This window comes from Sylvia atricapilla, chromosome 3 (genome assembly GCF_009819655.1).
Source record: "Sylvia atricapilla isolate bSylAtr1 chromosome 3, bSylAtr1.pri, whole genome shotgun sequence".
Taxonomy (NCBI): domain Eukaryota; kingdom Metazoa; phylum Chordata; class Aves; order Passeriformes; family Sylviidae; genus Sylvia; species Sylvia atricapilla.
This window is the reverse complement of record NC_089142.1, coordinates 91,822,553-91,841,186: the sequence shown is the minus strand read 5'-3', so window position 1 is coordinate 91,841,186 and position 18,634 is coordinate 91,822,553. Positions and strand designations below refer to the sequence as shown.

At 41.9% G+C, this 18,634-nt stretch overlaps 1 protein-coding gene across 1 annotated transcript; it reads right to left on the bottom strand.

Annotated features, from left to right (window-relative positions):
• Positions 1 to 7,731: 7,731 nt before the first annotated feature.
• Positions 7,732 to 17,531, bottom strand: ATF3 (activating transcription factor 3). Its single transcript, XM_066316163.1, has 4 exons — positions 17,395 to 17,531; positions 12,643 to 12,886; positions 11,633 to 11,740; positions 7,732 to 10,671 (listed from the first exon to the last, which is right to left on the bottom strand). Exons 2-4 carry the CDS (start codon positions 12,880 to 12,882, stop codon positions 10,474 to 10,476), a joined length of 546 nt encoding a protein of 181 aa, XP_066172260.1. The 5' UTR covers positions 12,883 to 12,886; positions 17,395 to 17,531; the 3' UTR covers positions 7,732 to 10,473.
• Positions 17,532 to 18,634: the final 1,103 nt, after the last annotated feature.

Genomic DNA, 18,634 nt, shown 5'->3' with positions numbered 1-18,634 from the left:
GAATGGTTTGGATTGGAAGGGACATTTGAGACCACCTAGTTCCAGTCCCCCTGCCAGGGACAGGGATAGCTTCCACCAGCCCAGGTTGCTGAAGGACTCAGCCAGCCTGGCCATGAACACTTCTTGGCAGTGGCATGGAGCTGTGCCACAGGAGCTGTGTGATTCTTTAGAAGGCTTGCTTTAAAAATTCACACTCCAATGGTTTTTCCACAATGTTTCTGTGGATGGCACGTGCTAGTCTGGGGGCTGTAGGTGTCAAAATCTCTCTTTAAAACTCAAGGCTCTTTATCAACTCTGGCAGGGGTTTTTTTGGTAGGATGTCTTGTCCAACCCCCGCATTCATACCCTTCTTTCATTTGCGTGCACAGGAGTAGTACATTAATGCTTTACTACTTAAGGAGCAGTCTGGAATGCCAGACATAGCTGGATAGCCTCTCAGCAGCTACAACACTGATTAAATGTCTGTGAGCAGCAGAACTAGAGGCTTGGCAAAGAAAATAGAATTCTACAGTGTCTCTGAATATTTAGAGTGGAGGGGTCAGTTGTGAAATAATTTAATTTTTAATTTTTTTTCTGCCTTTGCTTGTGACAGGTTGGCTTTCAGAGGGAGTCCATTTCCCATATTTGAATTCCTGTTTCTGAGCAAGTGGTTTCCAGAATGATCTTTCCTGTGCTTTAAGAAATTGTTAAACAACAATTATGAATGCTGGTGGGGGACTATGCAAGCAATTTGGATAATGAGACAACGAAATTTATCTTAAAGTACCTGGAAAAAAACCCACCAATCTCTGAATGGCTGTAAACGATGGCACTATATTTTATGGGAAGAGATAGAAAATGATCCTCTGCCTATGTTCTGTGTCCTTCTCTGATGCACTAATTGCTGTCCATGGACATTGTACTAGGTTTGTGTGGCCAGGTTTTGGTAACATTTCCTCCTTTTGAATAAGTGTTTGTGCAATTTAGTATTTGCTTTAGCTTCCTGTAGAATAGTTTCCCTTCTCTTTAAGGGAACTACTTTGCTGTGCCCTATAAACCAGTTTTGTAACATTCTGTTCATTTGAGTATCAACTCCTAGAAAGACGGGAAGTGTCGGTGCACAGAAGGTAGGAGGGAAAAAATGCTTTGAAGAAACTCAGATAAACGTAACAAGATATAAACAGGGTGCTTCTTGGTGCTTTTTGCTAGATGCAGAGAAGCATGGTATTTCTTGAAAGGTGGGTAATTTTTTTTTAATTAATATCTCCTTCCTTTGGTTACTAATTTTAAAGGTTTCTTTCTTTGAGCCTAATATTGGTAAACCCTTCAGAATCAGCACAGATAACTGCTTTCTTTAACCACCTTTTCCTCTGTCCATAGATAGTTTTATTGCTGACAGGAAAATGTGGTGTGACTAGGCTCAGGCATTCAAAGACACCCCACACACCTGCATGCACAAACAAGCAAAGCAGAACATTTGATTCTAAACATGAAATGTGAACAGTCTAATACACTAAATTTATTTTATTTTCTATTGGCTTCTGAAATTAGCGTACACAAGTAATTTTTCTAAGTCTTTTTCTACAGTCATGAGGAATGAGGATCTCACACCATCAGATGTGGGGCTTGGAGAATTTGTGATAAACCCATGGGGGTTAGCTACAAATGTGGGAGTTACAAGCCCTGTGTGATCCAGTTACGATGGGTGTAGCAGAATAAAATAAGAGGGGAAGATCTCACCATGCCAGCATCAGAGGGTTGTGCTTCTCCAAGCCAGGTGAGAAAGGATCCCTGGTTTTATCTAGTGAAAGGCAGCTGCACTTTATTCAGCCAAAGGATTATTGTACATTTACATGTTCCCAGCTAATTCCTGTTCTCATCTCACCTCTCAACCGAGCAATCGTCAATGGGTTGGGAGTTTGGACTGTGGCAGTGGTTTGGATAACAGCATCCAAGGCACATGTGCTCTTGTCTCCCAGAAAAGTGTCTTCTGGGTGTCCTGGAGAACTCTGACTGAACTCTTTTAGTTACTGTAACCTGGGTAACTGATGTTCTATTTGTTTTATATAGAGGATTCTTTTATCTTTTAATGTGTATTTGATTCATAGATTGTTAACACTTATGGTGTCCATTTTGCTGTTAAAGATAGAAAGTGTAAAACACATAAAAACCCAAAAAACCCACCACCCAAATTCCCAAACTCAAACAAAAAAATGAACAAAAAATAATAATAAGAGAAAACTAACAAATACCCTTGTTGGGGGTTAGGTTTTGTATCTTTTTACTCTAAAGAATTTTTTCCCCATAAGTTACCAAGAAGACTAAATGTCGTACTTAAGACTATTTAACAAAACAAAGGGGTGATGGAAGCTTGGAGAGGGTTGGGGGTTTTGAGGCAGGTAAATCACAGAGCTTCAGGTAGTCAGGCTGTCTGGTTTTCATCGTTCTGGGAGAAAGCATGGCTGGGTTGGTGCTCCTGCTGGAGGATTTCACTGCAGTCCAGTCTTGGGAAATCTGCCATCATCTGCTCGCCCTGGAATTCTGAGCTCCTCTGCCGCCCTGTGAGAGCTGAGCCAGCCCTGCTCTGCCGTCATGGTTCCATCAGCGCTGCTCCTCTGCTACAAAGTGGCCCTGCATCCCTCTGCCTTGCCAGGACATCCTGCCCCTGCCCTGCTGGGACATCCTGCCACTCCAGCTACCAGCCCAGGACTTTTCCACTGTTCCCAGCTTGGTGCTCTGAGGATCCTACAAAGATACCAAGACCAAACTGCCCTGGGTTTTTGTGAAGCAAAGTCCTCAAGGTTCTTTGTACTGTTTTTGTTATCAATGCTGTAGTTGGGTTTTTTTGTTTGTTTGTTTGCTTGCTTTGTTATACATACTAGTAAAGAACTGCTATTTCTGTTTCCAAAATCTTTTGCCAGGAGTTTTTTAACTGAAAAAAATTACAATTGGAAAAAGGGTGGTGGTTTACATTCTCCATTCCAAGGGAAGCTCCAGCTTTCCCTGGCAAATACCTGTCTTCCCAAACCAAGACAACCCTCCACCCCGACATTAACCAAAAAGACCCCAAAACACTAAGATTTCTTGGGGCTGAGTAGAGTACCATTAACTACTAATGTTTTGGATGGTTTCACATGGCAATAAAATTTATTCTTCTGTTCAGGAGCTTTCTAGTGACTTAACACTATTTGTGAATCTTCATAAGGCTTGTTCAAAAGACCCAGCCTTCAAAACTAAGGGATTTTATTTTCCTTGGTATGAAGAAAAGGAAGAAAGGATGATATTGGCTATTATCCTTGTCTTTTAGATGGAGGAATTGAGGCATTGGTTAGTTTGTTTATTTAAGTCACACAGCATGGCAGGAATTAAAATCCAAACATTAGATGTATAATGATTGTTTAACACCACAGAAAATCTTGGAGTAGCTGACAGACTCCAAAAGCTCCAAATGTGATTGAGGATGATGAAGACCCCATTTCAGGGGACATTCAGGAGATGACACTTTGGGCAAAAGCCTGTCAGAGGGAAGCTGGGGGAATAGAGTGGCTAAAGGAACTGAAAAGAACACTAAATCACCCTTCAGATGTATTAGTAATAATTAACCTGATAGAAAGTCTAGTGAGAACTGATGATCAGGGTACAGAGGGAGCACTCAGAGGGTTGAGAAGCTGAAGAAATAGAGACCATTGCCCAGCCAGGATCCTCTCCAGGATAGGGCAAAGGGAGGAAAACAAGCAGAGAGTCTTCTCAAACTGAAGTATAGGTTGAGTTTTTGAGAAGAATCAGCACTAACCAAGTGAGTTTTCAGTAAAAGGCTCAAACAAAATAGAGAAAGAAAATTGCTGAAATACTAAAAATAATGCATAACACTCTCACTGTCGTTCTGGCTTAATCTTTGTTGGTATCTGAGGACTAGAATGTGCCACCAAACTTTATGACAACAAAATTTATGAAAGGTTCCAGGAGAATCCAAGGATCTCTAGGCTTGTAATCTGAACAGGCAAGTTAATGAGAATTAAAATAAAGGAACTATCAATTAGTAGGTACCTAGATAAATACTTGGAAAGAGTCAGAATGAATTTTATAAAATTTAGTTCAGGCTTACGGGCACAAATGGAGTTCTTGGAAAGGGTTTGCAGATACGTGGATCAGGGAGATTCAGCAGGTGCATTTTATGACACCTCTAAAGTGGTTTCAGTAAATTCACTCAATAAATAATAATTTTAAGAAATGGAATATATATGAATAGAGAAAATGCATATGTGTAATTAAAAGGTAGAAAAGAGAGTAAAACTAAGCTATGAACTCTTCCATGAGGGTCAGGTCATCCAGTGATGTTCCACAGGAAACTTTGCTGGGACCTGCGTAGCTCAACACTTACATAAATCATCTGGTAAGAGCACGAATAACGTAACAAGAAGATTGATGATGGTACAACCTTACTCAGGACAGATGAGAGAAAGGCAGTTTCAGAAGACTGGAAGGAAGAGTTGATATTTACATTTTGGAAATTAAAACAGCAGATAAAATTCAATGTAATTAAACACGAGGTAGTGTATATGGGAAAAATCAGTCCTAGCAACGTATATGAAGAGTTGGGCTTGAGTTTGTCATTGCTGCTCAGGAAGGGGATCTTGGGATTATGATAGGTTGTTGCATTGTGTGAGAATTAATGCTGGGCAGTCATCAAAACTGCAAACCTAATTTCTGGAGTTCTTAGGAAAGGGACAGTGAACATCAAGATTCTTCTATATCAATTCCTGACTTGACCACAACTTGAATACAAGGCGTAGTTTCGGTTCTTTTATGTTGAAGGGTGAAGAAGTGGTTAGGGAAAGGGTTTCTTTTATCTTGGAAAAAGCCACAATTTTCCCAGAAAAAAAAAAAACAAACCCTGGGTAAGAGGAATAATCAAGGATGTAAAAATGGCTGCTAAAATTTAATAAAAAAACCCTCAACAAATAAACAAACAAGAAAAAAAGAACAAAAAGACTGCTTAGGCTCGGACAAGTAGAGTTACTGGGAACCGCATCAAACAAAAAGGAACTGTTCTCTTCTGAGTGGTGATAACCCTACGGAACTTGCTGCCAGAAGTTATTGCAGATGCTTGTACCGTGGATGAGAAACTGGTCAAAACATTTGACAGAAAGATTTGTGGAAGGGTACTACCTAAAGAATTCATGGAAAGCTTGTGTGAGTCACCAGCTGAAAATAGTTGGTGTGGGAAAGCACCCAGGGGAAGCGCACTCACCCTGCTCTTATTCTTCCTTGGACAGCTGCTTTTGATCAGAGCTGCAGGAAGAGAGCTGGGCTGGTGGGCCTTCGGAGCGAGGCGGTGGGGCTGCTCTGCTGGAATGCAGCTACGTGCCGTGCTAACCTGGGGAACAGAACGAGACCCCAGCTGGCTCGGGATGAACCACCTCAGAGGCCAGCGGCAGAAGCCCCAGCTCCGGCCGCACGGAGAGCTCATCCTGCCGCTGGCATCAATCAGCCTGGGCTGAGATTCTTGCTGTCATCGCGGGGATGTTCCCAGCACTGAGCTAGCTGCACATAAAATATGGCCATTCCGCACTGCTGTTTGCTGCGTGGGCATTCCCACTCACCGGGCATGGTCGTGCACCAGTTATTTTGGCGGAGTCTACAAATACAAATTTGTAGACTAAATTCTCAGAGGAGGAAAAGTATTCCAGCTTTAACTCTCTCAGTTTGTTCCCATTTCTATTTATTCGTTTCATAGATCGAATAACTTTTTCTGAGTGTCGGCTCTAGTACATTTACATTGGGGTCTGAAAATCATTAGGCTGGGGGTTTTTGTGGTTAATGGATCACTGGCAGCAATAGAAAATATTTGCAGCCAGAACTGATGCTGTATTAAGAATAGATTCCAGTGTATTCTCTTTTTAACTGTGATGGCTTTGAAGATCTAATAGCACTGAAAATTAGCAAATAACTATTTTTATCCCTAGAGTCAGCAGTTCTGACTCAGAGTGTCCATTAAGGAAATGAATTTTAAACAACAGGATTCTTTAAAAATATTGTCACTCATTATCTTAACTACACTTAAAAAGGAATGGCATCTATTATAAAACCGAAAATTTTCTATTGGTGTAATTACAAACTAATGAAGACTGTTAGAAAGCAATTACATTAATTAATATTATTGCACGTTTAATCTCGGGGTGATTCTCAGGGTCTCCAGCTGGGGGCACTGGGCAAACATGGAAACCTGGCAATGGCCAGCGCGTCTATACCTGAATTGGGCTGGAGGGGAGGAGGCAGGGAAACCAAAACCACCAAGGAAAATGGATGTGAGATACACCCATCATGCTGGATTTGAGAATTTCCTAAGACAAAGAAGATTTTATTTTCAAAACTCTTTTGCTAGTGACACACAATTGTAAGTTTTTATTTTCATTGCTCATAAATCATCCAGTTTCTTTAGCAAAATGATCCCTTTAATCAGTAACTTCAAATGCTGGTGGGCCCAGGTAGAAAAGTTATTGTTAATTTAAATTTGCTGCCATTCAGTTGCATTAAACATTTCCAGCCTTGTATAAATCATTGTCTCTACCTGCCTTTAATATTGCTATTTATTCATTTATATCAGGGAAAGAGCTAGAAAAGAAATAGAAGATGCTCCTTATCAACATGCTCTGAGGTCTACATGGGCCTGGAAACAGAGATTTAGCATCTAGAACAAGTCCTGAGGAGAAAGTATGGCATATAATTTCTCCAGGAATACCAACTATGCTATTAGGAATATGTCAAAGACCAATGGTGGTTTCATGCTTTCAATTCATACCATTAAAAAAAAAATTACAAAATACCAGTTCAGGAAATTGTAGCCCTAATTTTGTTGATAAATTTTTCTAAACCAGCCCAATGTTTGCCAATTTAGTGTTGAACTGGGTATTCAAAAGCAAGGTTTGATAGCAGCTATAGGAGAATGCACGAAAGGCTGAATATACTTATGGGAACTGCACAACTGTAAATGGATGGACCAATAAGGAACATCTCCAAGCTCAGAGTAGCCTAGATCTTCCTTGCAGATGATATTTTTAACTGGATTTTGCAATAGAGCAGTGGATTTCCTGATCCCTAGAGCCCCTGGTCTTCTATCTGGCCTCTGTATTACAAGTTATGACTGCTTGCAATGGATCGAAGCCAAAAGTTTTTGTCCACATCACCGGCTGTCAAAACACAGGGCCTTCTGTCTGGGTGTGTAGATACTCAGTTTTGGAAAAGCAGGAGGGAACATTTTGTTCATCTTTCCTCATATTTCTCCCCAGACACGGCAATACACAGACACAGAGAAAGAAACCAAAGCACTAATTGTGCCTTGCTTCCTTAGTATCTTCCATGTAATTATAGAAAGCAATAGAAATAAAACTAGAAACATTAAGGCTTCACGGTGGCAAAAGCATTACACTCATCAGGGAATCAGAAAGCTGAAGTAACATTCAGCTGGTTGGTTGCAAGGTTAGGAAAAGTTTAGGAGTTCTATTTTCCAGTCCTTTAATCCAAGCCCTAGCCAACAAATAAGAAGTTAGCCTGGAATTCACAATCAATCTTGCAATTACAAAATTTTGTTTATAACTTGACAAGCAGTGAACAGTACCAGTTTCACTTTATAAGATGCTTATTGTTGAAAACCTGCAAAGAGTGTTTGCTTTTTAATATCTCAGTGTTGTTTTAACAGAATGAAGTTGCTCTTGGACCTTGACACGCAGAATGAATTAAATGACACGTGAATAAATATATATTAATTATTTTTTATTAAAGTATCAAAACAAACTTGAGAATAGAAAACAAACTGCTTTTTAATGCATTTTAAGGGTTCTCCTGAATAAAGTATACCTTGAGAAAACTCATGCAACATCCCATTCCTGTGTAGCTGTTTAAACACTCTTTTCCTGGGCACAGTCAAGTGACCCTGAGTACCATCATTTCCAGAGGAGCGTGCAGGAGCACGCACACACACACACACACATACAAAAGCAGTACAGAGCAGCTATGGCTGCACAGGTAAAGAAATAAAAATAGATTATCCTCTGACAATCGTAGTGGTACCATATTAACATTTGGCATGCCGAGTAAATAGGATCAAGCAACAAAAGCATGACGCCTGCGTCACTGGCGATATGGTTAAAAGCAACCATACAAATTCCCTAAGGGAGACACACGAATTCTGTCATTATAGTCTCTGTGGTAACACTTTATAACCAATTATGAGACAAACAGCCTTGTCTGCTGGTATTTGAGAGGCAACAAAGCAAAGCCAAGGTGTGCGATACCGGGGTGATGCCTTGGTTTTGTATTTCCACATTACAGAAGTCAAATAATGAGCATTGGTTGACAAGTTCATTGTACACACTCCATGTATATCTGTTGTTTGATAAACAGCTGGCCCAATTACATGTAGAACTTGCCCTTTAAGCCTGAGAGGTTGCCACAGAGGCTCCAAACTCTGCTTACAGGACATGAAAAAAACTCTCACTGAAGGCGATGGAACCTCTTTCCAATATACAGAAAGATCATGGATTCTTAAGACAGAATTGGACCTAGAATGTCAACTTTGTAATACATTCACTTTTCAGATACATGAAGTACATACCTTTAACATGTGATATAGGACATTACAATATATCCAGATCTCAGGAAATGGTACTAAATAGTTCTGTTGCAGAATATAACAATCATATGAGGACCAGGTACAATATGTGATGCGAGACTTGCAGGGTAAGAAGCTCATGGCTGAGGTATCTTCAGGTTTAGCCTTTAGAACAAACACACAATTTCAACACTGCGGAACTGGTGTAAAATATTATGCACTGTAAGCTCCACTTGTATTCTGCTTTGTTTAAATTGTGACATTGAACAGTCAGACACCACTGATGGAGATACAGAATTTTGGAAGGTACAGTAGCTGCACCTAATCATTTAAGACACTCAGTGCCTCACCTTCAAAAAAGATGAAGGATAAGTGATTTTAATAGGCGTGTCTCAAATACAACAGGTGAAGTTTAGGAATATATAATATTAAACACCAAGAGATAAAAGTAAAAAGACAGCGCAACACTTGTGTTTTCAGTTTTATCTTGCTCGCAGTATTTATTAGCTCTACTCATTATGATATTAGTGATAAATAAGGATAGTATTTTCTTTTACAAAAAAATTGTAAGGGTATATTTTATAGAAATAAACAATCTGAGAATTTCACAGAAACATCAGAATTTCAACACTCATAGCTCCAACTGTTTTGTCCAGCAGCTCTTCTACCAGTTCAAAAACATCCAAGGTTAGTATTTAATAAAAAATTAAACAATTATTCACTACATCAAAACTCTTGCCTCCTTTAGATTCTAAGTAACACTTTTGATTGACTGTAGTTGCCACTCAAATGTAAAACAAAAGTAGCTACAATCATAATTTTTCCCTCTGAGTCACCTGGCAAAAGGAAGTAATCCTGACCAGGATGGAAAAAGCTTCGCCAAGCTCTTATGACTGTAAGAGCTATCTGCATGAGCAGACCCACTGAAATCCAGGGAAACTTTCCTGTGACTGAAGGGTAATAGCATGAATTAAGGCTTGTAGGATTAGATCCTAGATTAATTTAAAAAATATTTATTTTTTTCAAGATTCAGGAGTCTGGGATCACTCCTGCAATTCTTTACTTGAGCAAAACCTCTATCAATACCCCTGCACAGTTAGTTTCCTGTTTCCAGTTCAGTGGGTTCAGTTCACCAAGTCAGTAAGTGATGGTACAAGCTGCTCTTCAGCAATCCAAGGAAATATTTTAGCCCCCAAGAGGTAGTATCTGGGGTGATAGCTCATAAAATACAAGCTAGGCTACATAGATGTTTTGGAAGAAACATTTCTTTGTCACACTTACTAGACCCTTCAAATTCAGTCACTGAGATGAGTCACAGAAAAAAACCCACATGAGCATTGTGAAAAAAAACGACAAAGCTTAGTTGGAACTACAGGGGGTTTTTTTGTGTGTGTGTGTTAGGTTAGAATGCTACATTACACATCAGTACATTCTGCCAGAAACCATCCTCCTGGAAACTCAAAAATACTCAGTCTTCTTTCCCTACCAGCAACAAGGAAGAGCAGTGTCCATCCAGCACAGCTGTCTGTACCACGTGCATCGCTGGAAGTCATAGTGTTCTAGCACAAACCTTGTGAGTGCAGATACTGGATACTAGCAGAGAGCTAAAACTTCGGAAGCTGTTGTCTGTAGCTCCTAGGAACAGCAAGTATGACAGGTGCAAACCCTACATTTGAGGCAGAAGGCTCTTCAATTTGATTGAGACCAGATCTTCCAAGGGCAAGAATCGCTGTCAAGCCAAAATGATTCTTTCCACTCATGAAAGCAATCTGCCCTTCCTAAAGGCTCTTGACTAATAGAATCCTACACATTATGTCAGACTCCCCCATGGATTCTGGTAGCTGTTAAAAACATTATAAATATTTCCATGTTTGCTGTATCACTTAACCTTGTAATGTGCCTTCTTTGATCTGTTGAATAAAAAGATTTCTTTCATCTTCAGGTGTCCTTCCGTTCTGTGCACGGACTATACACGTGGGCCTGTGCAGATTTAGCATGTATATCAAATGCTGCTTCTCATTCTTCAGCTCCTCAATCTGGGCTTTCAACTCTGCATTGATTGTTTCCAGCTTCTCTGATTCCTAGCAAAAGGACAGACACAACTTTTACACTAAGTTCAAATTAGTAAGTCGCTGGTTTTTTCTTATAGTTGTGGTCTTTTATTGGTGGGAAAGCATGTGGCTGGTAGAGAAAGGAATCACATGTACTGAGTGCACTGTAATGATGGAACTCTACATTCCCCAACCAGTAATGGCCTGAGAACCAGATTGAGAGTTACCTCCTTCGGTCTCTAGAGAACATAATGTAAGTTGAAAAGCAAAATTCAAATTTGTATTCGCTTATGGTGACAGATACTCAAAGCATTATTGCTATCTTCTGCAAAATTATTCTGAGCTTTTTGGGTCAAAAATTGACCTAAAATTATCTGCACTGCTCCTTAACTCCCTGGAACATCAGGTCACATATTTATAAACCCATGTTAAGCCAGCAAAGTATAAACATAGCTTTTTTCCTCTGCCCCTAGGTATAGGAATATACAGGACTGTATATCTAGGTACAGGTCTGGTGCTACTGAAATACAGTTTTGTATCACAGGAGGTAAAGATCTGACTGGGCTTCTAGGACAGAGAATTCAAGCTTCCACACCACTCATAAAGAAGTCAGAAATTACTCATAGGTTCTTGCAGGCTCTCCACAGTGAATATTTTATGAAACATGATTTTTACTTCTTTTTGTGCACTTTTTGTGTTCAGTGCACACATTCAAATTACATTACCTCCATAGACAAGACTGGTCACTGAAACAGTAATCTCTTTTCACTCTGACATGTTTTCGCTTTATGCCAGTTTCAACCAGGTTTGGATTTAATATATGGCATGTTTATTTTTCATAACTAATGTTTTTTAGTGTTTACAGAGTTTTGGGTGAAATCTTTCTGATTTTCTACTCTGACGGTATAGACATATAGACAGCATAGAATATGCTATCTGTTTGGATCCTGGCAGGATGACAGATTAAGAGCAATTGTAGCTAGTCACTTACTTTTTGCAAACATTCTGTTTTTTCCTTCTTTTTGTTTCGGCACTTTGCTGCAGCTATTTTATTCCTTTCCCTTCTTCTCTTTTTCCTTTCATCCTCTTCAGGAGAAAACTGTCCCACAAAAAACAGATACACACAATCCATAAAATGTTGTAAATACAAGACCTGTATTTTGATAACTCCTGGACTTTTAAAATCAGCATGGATAGTGCTGTCAGCGCTCACATCATGAGTTGCGTAAAAACGTGATTCTGACCTTGTTTGTCGTACAGTAGAAGGGTAGGAACCTCAATAAAAACCTGACTGGAGTGGGGCTGTATGCAAACTATACGATGGCTCATTTAAAATCACTGGTACTCAAAAAACTTACTGAATGTCTCCCCAGGCTCCCACACCTCCATCTCTCCTCCATTTCCCAGGGAGGAAAAGGAGGAGGGTCACAGGGAGTGGAGTGGAGAATGTGTCACGAGTGAGGCAGCAATAAGGGAGTGAATTAAAGGCAGCACCAAAAAGGGAATACTAACACATTCCTTCTGTTTCCTGTGGAGGCTCAGACCAAGGTGTAACTGTTTCCTTAACCAAGCTATTTCTACACTTTCAAAGAGTAATATTTTTCATCGATACTATCATCTTTAAGCAAAAACATAGTGTGGACACAGCAGGTCTGTGTCTTAACCCCCCCATGGGTTCTGCTGGACTGTCCTCAGGGAAGCAGAACTTCAGCAGTGACTTATTCCCAGATCAGCCATCACTGGGCAGGGAAACCAGATCAAGCACTTGTTCTAATCACTGTAAAATATTGTCTGTAGTCCATAATTGAAAATAAAATATCCAACTATGAGAAATACCAGAAGGTTTGCCCAAAGCACTCAACAGAGAGCCAAGCAGCTGGCTTAAAGGGAAACAAGTATGGTACAGAGGGTTTTCTATAGTTAATACAATTACTGGTCTTGTGGCAAAATTTTGTTAGAGAATTAATCACCCACACCAAAATTCTGTTTAAAGAGCCCTACCTCTGTCTTCATCATTGATGTTTCCACCGGCCTTTCAGAAACAGTCACCGTGTCCAAAGTGGAAGACATCTTGTGGAACTGACGCTTGTTCTGAATGGCAAACCTGAGTTCCTCCTTCACCAGGGGGGTTAAATTTGTGAAATCATCAAACCCCAGTGACCCTGCAGGGGACAAAGTGGGAACAATTGCGGAGGCACTGACTTCTAATGCAGATAGCTGGCCTGAATGTTGAACCATCATTTTGCTGAAAGAGAAAAAGAGATAATATTGACAGTCTTTCAATAACTTTAGAAAGTTATATCTTTCAAATAATATCTCTCAGCGGTTTATTTCATACTATGAATGATACTCTTGTTCTTACACTGCTTCAATCCCCATTCCTAGTCTACCCCAATCTCTCAACAGAGACAAGCAGTTAAGAATTTGGACACTCAGAAAACTTTATGTTAAATCAAAGTTAGTATTTAAAAGTATTAATATGTACCAACACATGACAAAGTTTCTGGGTCTTTCTGAAACTTAGTATTTTAAAAATTGTGTGTAAGTATGTATACTGTTAAGTTTTAAACTGGTAGCGTGTGGTAAACAAGAATTGAGTGAATAGGAAGAGAAAGAAGATCAGAACAAAAATCAGAAAGCAAATTAAGTAGTATTATTATTTAAAGCTTAGAAGGAGAGTAAGAGTATTTTCGTCTTCAGAGCTATACTACCAAAACTTCCAGCTCCAAATGGACAGAGCATTTGTCTGATCTCAGCTACACTTAACTCAATGAGTTCTACTAGAAGGTGAAACTTGCTAACCACAACAGGATCTGTCACAAAATTATCACACTCTATTTTACATAGTTGTAGATTTGGCTGTAAACCCTTGAAAAATAGTTTTTAACTGTAAGAGCTGGAACAAAGGCAAAAGTCTCTCCATGCTCTGTGGCTCCACAGCACAGGCTGAGTTGGAGGGATTGACTCATGAAAAATGTGAAGCCGTTTGTTTCATTCCTTTGCTCTTGTAAAATTCGAAACTGTCCTTATGTGCCCTCTATGAGAGGCTTGAAATTCTTAAATATTTATGGCTGGATCTTCTGCTGACATAAAACAGTGTGATTGAAGAGTCTTTAGGGGAATTATGCAAATGTAAACCCATGGAGAAACCTAATTTCTAGTAGATTTCTGAAGAAAACAAACCTATCCAACAGTGCTCTCTACTTTTCTCTTTTTAGTAATCCTTATTCATTTTTTAGAATTTTTTTAGACATTTTGAAGGGAGAGAGGCCCTTTATGAAAACTGGTGGCCCCCACTGAGGGCGAAAGAGGCAAAATTCAGCAGTCAGTCATCCAAACACAGTGGGCTAGCTGATGAACACATCCCTGCAAGTCATAGCCCATCTCTCACCCAGCAGAGGTGAGATAAGAGGTCTGGAAGAAAACTGAGCACCTTTTGTGTGTGCTCCAAGGGACAAAAGGTGCAAATCCACAGGAAAACAGATAGTAATACTTCCCTTGCTCATAAAGTGACTTGCGTTAAATTGGATTTTACTGTGTTGGTTTCCAGCTATCTTTGGTGTGTAGATTTTTGTTGTTGTTGTTGTTTTGGGTTTTATTTTTTTTAATAGCTGTATGGATAATTACAGTATGTGTTATCTACTCTGGATTAGAACCACAATAATTACAGAAAAGTCAATTGTAATTAACTCAGTGCAGGTAAGCAAACAGTTGCCTCAGGGTAGTAGTGTGGGTAAGCTGAATTTCCACACGGTCAACCCAGACCTGCACAGTTCCCTGTACCTTACTTCTGGAACCCAGCAAGAAATGTCATGTGCCTTGACAAGAAGACAGAATTTGCTCAGAGATATCTAAAAATACACTGTAAATCCACACTGGTGCAAATGAGAATAGAACCTGGTTGATCACTAAGTGAGGTAAACAGAAAAATCAGAGGGGAGTGAATTGCCTGTTGCTGCAAAATATCAGGTCCAGCTGCAGTCTTCTTCACTTCTTCCCCACCCAGTCACCACAGAAGAGCCGAACATTTCCCAGAGTCTCAGGGTGAAATCCTGACCCCAGTGAAATCAAAAGGACTTTTTCTGTTGACCTCAATGGGGTTAGGATTTCACCCCTAGTTATTCAAGATGGGGAAATGATTTGGAACAATTTGTTATTCAGAAAGACCTTGGGAAATTTATGTAATTCTCTTCAGAAAGCCCCTGCTCATGAGTCACATTTAAAGTACTGATACAGTTTAATCCTATAATCTCAGAAAGCTAGCAGTTACTCTTTTCCAGCAAGTCAGAAATGGCCCTATTAATTTCCAGCTGAAGTCCTCCCAGTATTATTTACCATTTACCAACATTCAGCTATTCAACTAATTTAAACAGGCTAATTCCAGATGACACTGAACCTCTCACTGCCAGCAGAAATTTCAGTTATTTTCACTGACTCAGTCTCCTTGAATGCTGGTGATGGCTTCATTCAACGAAGTTAATTCTGTATAATTCAATCCAACCAGGAGCCTTAAAGCAACAGTAAAACTGTTTTTCCAGCCTCCAAACTAATTAGTTGGGCTAATAATTTTCAAGATCTGCTGGTTTATTCAATTATTTTTCAGTTTAGGTGAACTTTTAATTAAGGTCAGCAGCAGCACCAGAGAAAACCAAGAATGTGCCTGAGAAATTGTGTTAATTGTGGATTTCTAGTAGTTAGTGCTAAGTCTACCACGAACACTGACAAGACCCTACTCTAATGGCTTCAGGTCTTCTTACCCACCTGTCACTAGTGTGACAAGGAGGAGTGGTTGTGTGCCCAGAAAGTGTCCTTGACCAGAGGAACTTGATGCTCTCCTCCCCGAACAGCTCGCTGCCCTCCCAACCATCCTGCAATGCACCTCTAATTGCTCCAACACTTTTGGGGAGGGAAGGCCTACCAAGGGGCTGAGGCTTCCGTAAGGATTTCTGCTGTGAGCTGAGTCCCATTCTGCAGACCTGTTTGCCACTGGTTTGCTTTTCTGGGGCTTCTGTGCAGTGCCTGGTAGGGCAGCTCCCAGTCTGCCTCTGGGAGTGTCAGGAGCCACCACCATACAAATGGCAGAAATAATCAGCCTTATGTCAAAGCTCCTCAGTAAGCTCAATATGCTCCCTTTTCATAAAAACAAGGTTAGATGCTTTACAGTTTCTGAGGAACAAATCTGTTTTTAGAAATGTTTTGCAAACAGGAAAAATAGATTTTACTACTTTAAAAAAAAAAAAAAAAGCAACAAGTTGCTGTTCCTTGTCCCAGTTTTTGTACAAAATGTCCCTCTGTCTACAAGCCATGCAGAGCACTATCTCATTTCCTCTGGGTTTGCGAAGGCTGGGGAAACAGTAGGAATCAGAGTATCAAGCCTTAGAGCGGGATCCCATGGTGGCCTTTCCGATGCAATCTCTGTTTACTTTGTTACACCATGCACATGTTCTGGAGTTACTGCCACTGGAGGTGCTGAACACTTCTCAGCCCCGCGCTCTTACCGGCACAGCCTGTTCCCGGGCTGAGTTAATGCTTCATGACTTGAGCCTTACTTTTGGCATTCTCAACAGTTTGAATGTTCATGGGACCCTCCCAATTCAGGTACTTTCACACAACTCTATTCATTAGTTCTCTCCCTGCTTTCGGTTTGTTTTTTTAAAGATGATTCTTTTCCTCTACAAAGAGCTTTTACGTCTCATCTGCCAAGATTTTAAAACCAGAACATGCTTCCTAGCTGTACACTTCCATTATTCCAGGATATTCTCGTTTAATTTTAATATTGGAAGTAACTACTTTCAGTTTTTTCTTCCTTAACAGCAGATGGCTGACTGGGCTCCTTGGTTTTATTTCTTCATACGAATTCCTTTTCCTCTGGTGCTGATGCAATAAACCCCGATAACCACTGAGGTTAATCTTAAACAGCATTAAGAGCAATTGCAGTTCACAACCTCTGTGCACGCTAGTTGACCTTAAGCTTTCTGACATCCCACATCGCTCCCAAACCATTTTCTGCTGCCTTCCAGCTTCTCAAGCGCTGTTAGTAAAGAGGAAAATCGATTTCCAACAGGAAACTCGTTCCCTGAAAGAAGTTGGCTGTTGTGTCACGCCCGATTTGCTTAGGCAACAGTTTAGCAACAGATCTACTTCACGTCAAGACGCCGAGACAGAAAGGAAAGTGAATATCCCTGGCTGTCACGAGAAGTTCCCCCTCGGTTTGCGGGAATATCCGCGATAGCTCCAGGGGCGGCACTGCGGGTTTGTCATCGCCTGCGCTGTCCCGCCGCAGCTCCCCCGTGCCCGTCCCCGCGGTGCCGCCGCCGCTGTCCCCAGCTCCGGGCGCGGCCGCTCGGGCATCCCGCGGCTCCCGGGGCCGTGCCTCTCCGCGGCCGCCACCGCGCGGTGCCGAGCGGCGCTGCCGGCCCGGGGCCGGCCGGGGCTGGGCGCGCTCCCCCCGGCGCTCACATCTGGCGGCAGCCCGGGCAGGGGGTTCCCCCAGATGCGAGCTCCGGCACGGAGCCGGCGCCGCCGGGCGGGCGAGGGGCTCCGGCGGAGCTCGGCGGGGCCGGGGGCTCTCACGGCCGGCGGCGGCACCGCCGCGCCCGGCTTCGCCCGGGGCGCCGAAACTTTTGCCGGCGGCGCGGCGCGGGTCCCCCGGCGGGCATCCTTCCCTCCGCGGCGGGACAGCCTCCCCGGAGCGCAGCCCCGCGTCCCGCCGGCACGGGAGGTCCCGGCCGCTCCTCTCCTGCTTCCACCTACCTTCCTCCCGCCGCCGCCGCTCTCCCGGCAGGAGGGAAGGGGCTCCGCAGCCCCGCCGCGCTGCCGTCCGCGCTGCTCCGCCGCCGGCTGCGGGAGAGCGGCTCCCTCGGCTCCCCGCTCCTCTGCCGCTCGCCCGGGTTGCATCACCCCCCTTTTATAGCCGAGCGGGCAGCGCTGGTATTTACTCTGGCGGCGAGTCCCTGGCTGATGTCATGCTATTAATAGCCTCCCCGAAAGAGAGGGAGGAGGGAAGCGGGCCCGTGGCGGTGATGCAAGGCTTCCCCGCCGGCACGGCACGGCTCGGCACCGCACGGCACGGAGCGACACCGCCGCGCCCAGCCGGGCCGGGCCGGGCAGCATCCCTCCCTCGGCACCCCGACAGACCCCTTCTCCTTCCCTCCTCACTCTCCCTTTTATTCATTTATTTATTCGTTTATTTATTTATTTTGATCGAGACTTCCAGAGTTTCTTTCTCCGGGCCGTTTTGCTTCTGACAATAAATCAAAGTCCCTCTCGCGGCCAAAAAAAGAAAAAGAAAAAGAAAAAAAAAAAAGAAAGAAAAAAAAAAAGTCAGAAAGAAAGAAAAAAAAAAGTGGCAATTGTGTATTTTTCGAAAGGATTCAACAGCGTGATCTTTCTCTAGAGGAAAAAAAAACCTTCGTTCCTCCCCCCCCCGCCGTCCCGGTCCTACCATCCTCCCCCTGCTACTTTAGATGACAGCTAAAAGTTCATTTCACATAAAGGAGAAGGCTTCGTTTTTCATTCTGAGAAAGAAGGACTCGTTTAATGAAATTATAGAAAACTAAAAATAACACTGTTTGGGGCTTTTGTTTGTTTTGCTAGGGTACTTTTTAAACTTCTCTTAAAACACAGTAGCATGCTATTTCCTTATGATCTCATGAAAAAACAGGGACTTCCTAGAGCAGAGAGGGAAATACGGTTGTGGCTGTGGTAAAGGGGTTTTTGCTAGTTCTTTTTTTTTCTTTGGTTTGTGTAACAGACAGAAATTACCTTCTAACAGCCTTCAAAATGCTAGAAAATAAGATGTTAAAAAAAAACTCCAACAGAACACCAAAAAAAGTTTACCCAGGGGAGGCACAGAAAGCTTACAAAGACAGATGCATGGGATTATCCAGTACAATAATATTTTATATATAATACATGCAAACATTTTATTAAGCCAGTCTTAAAGTCCCTGTACTTGGCATGGAACAGACATTTCAAGCTTGGGAATATTGTA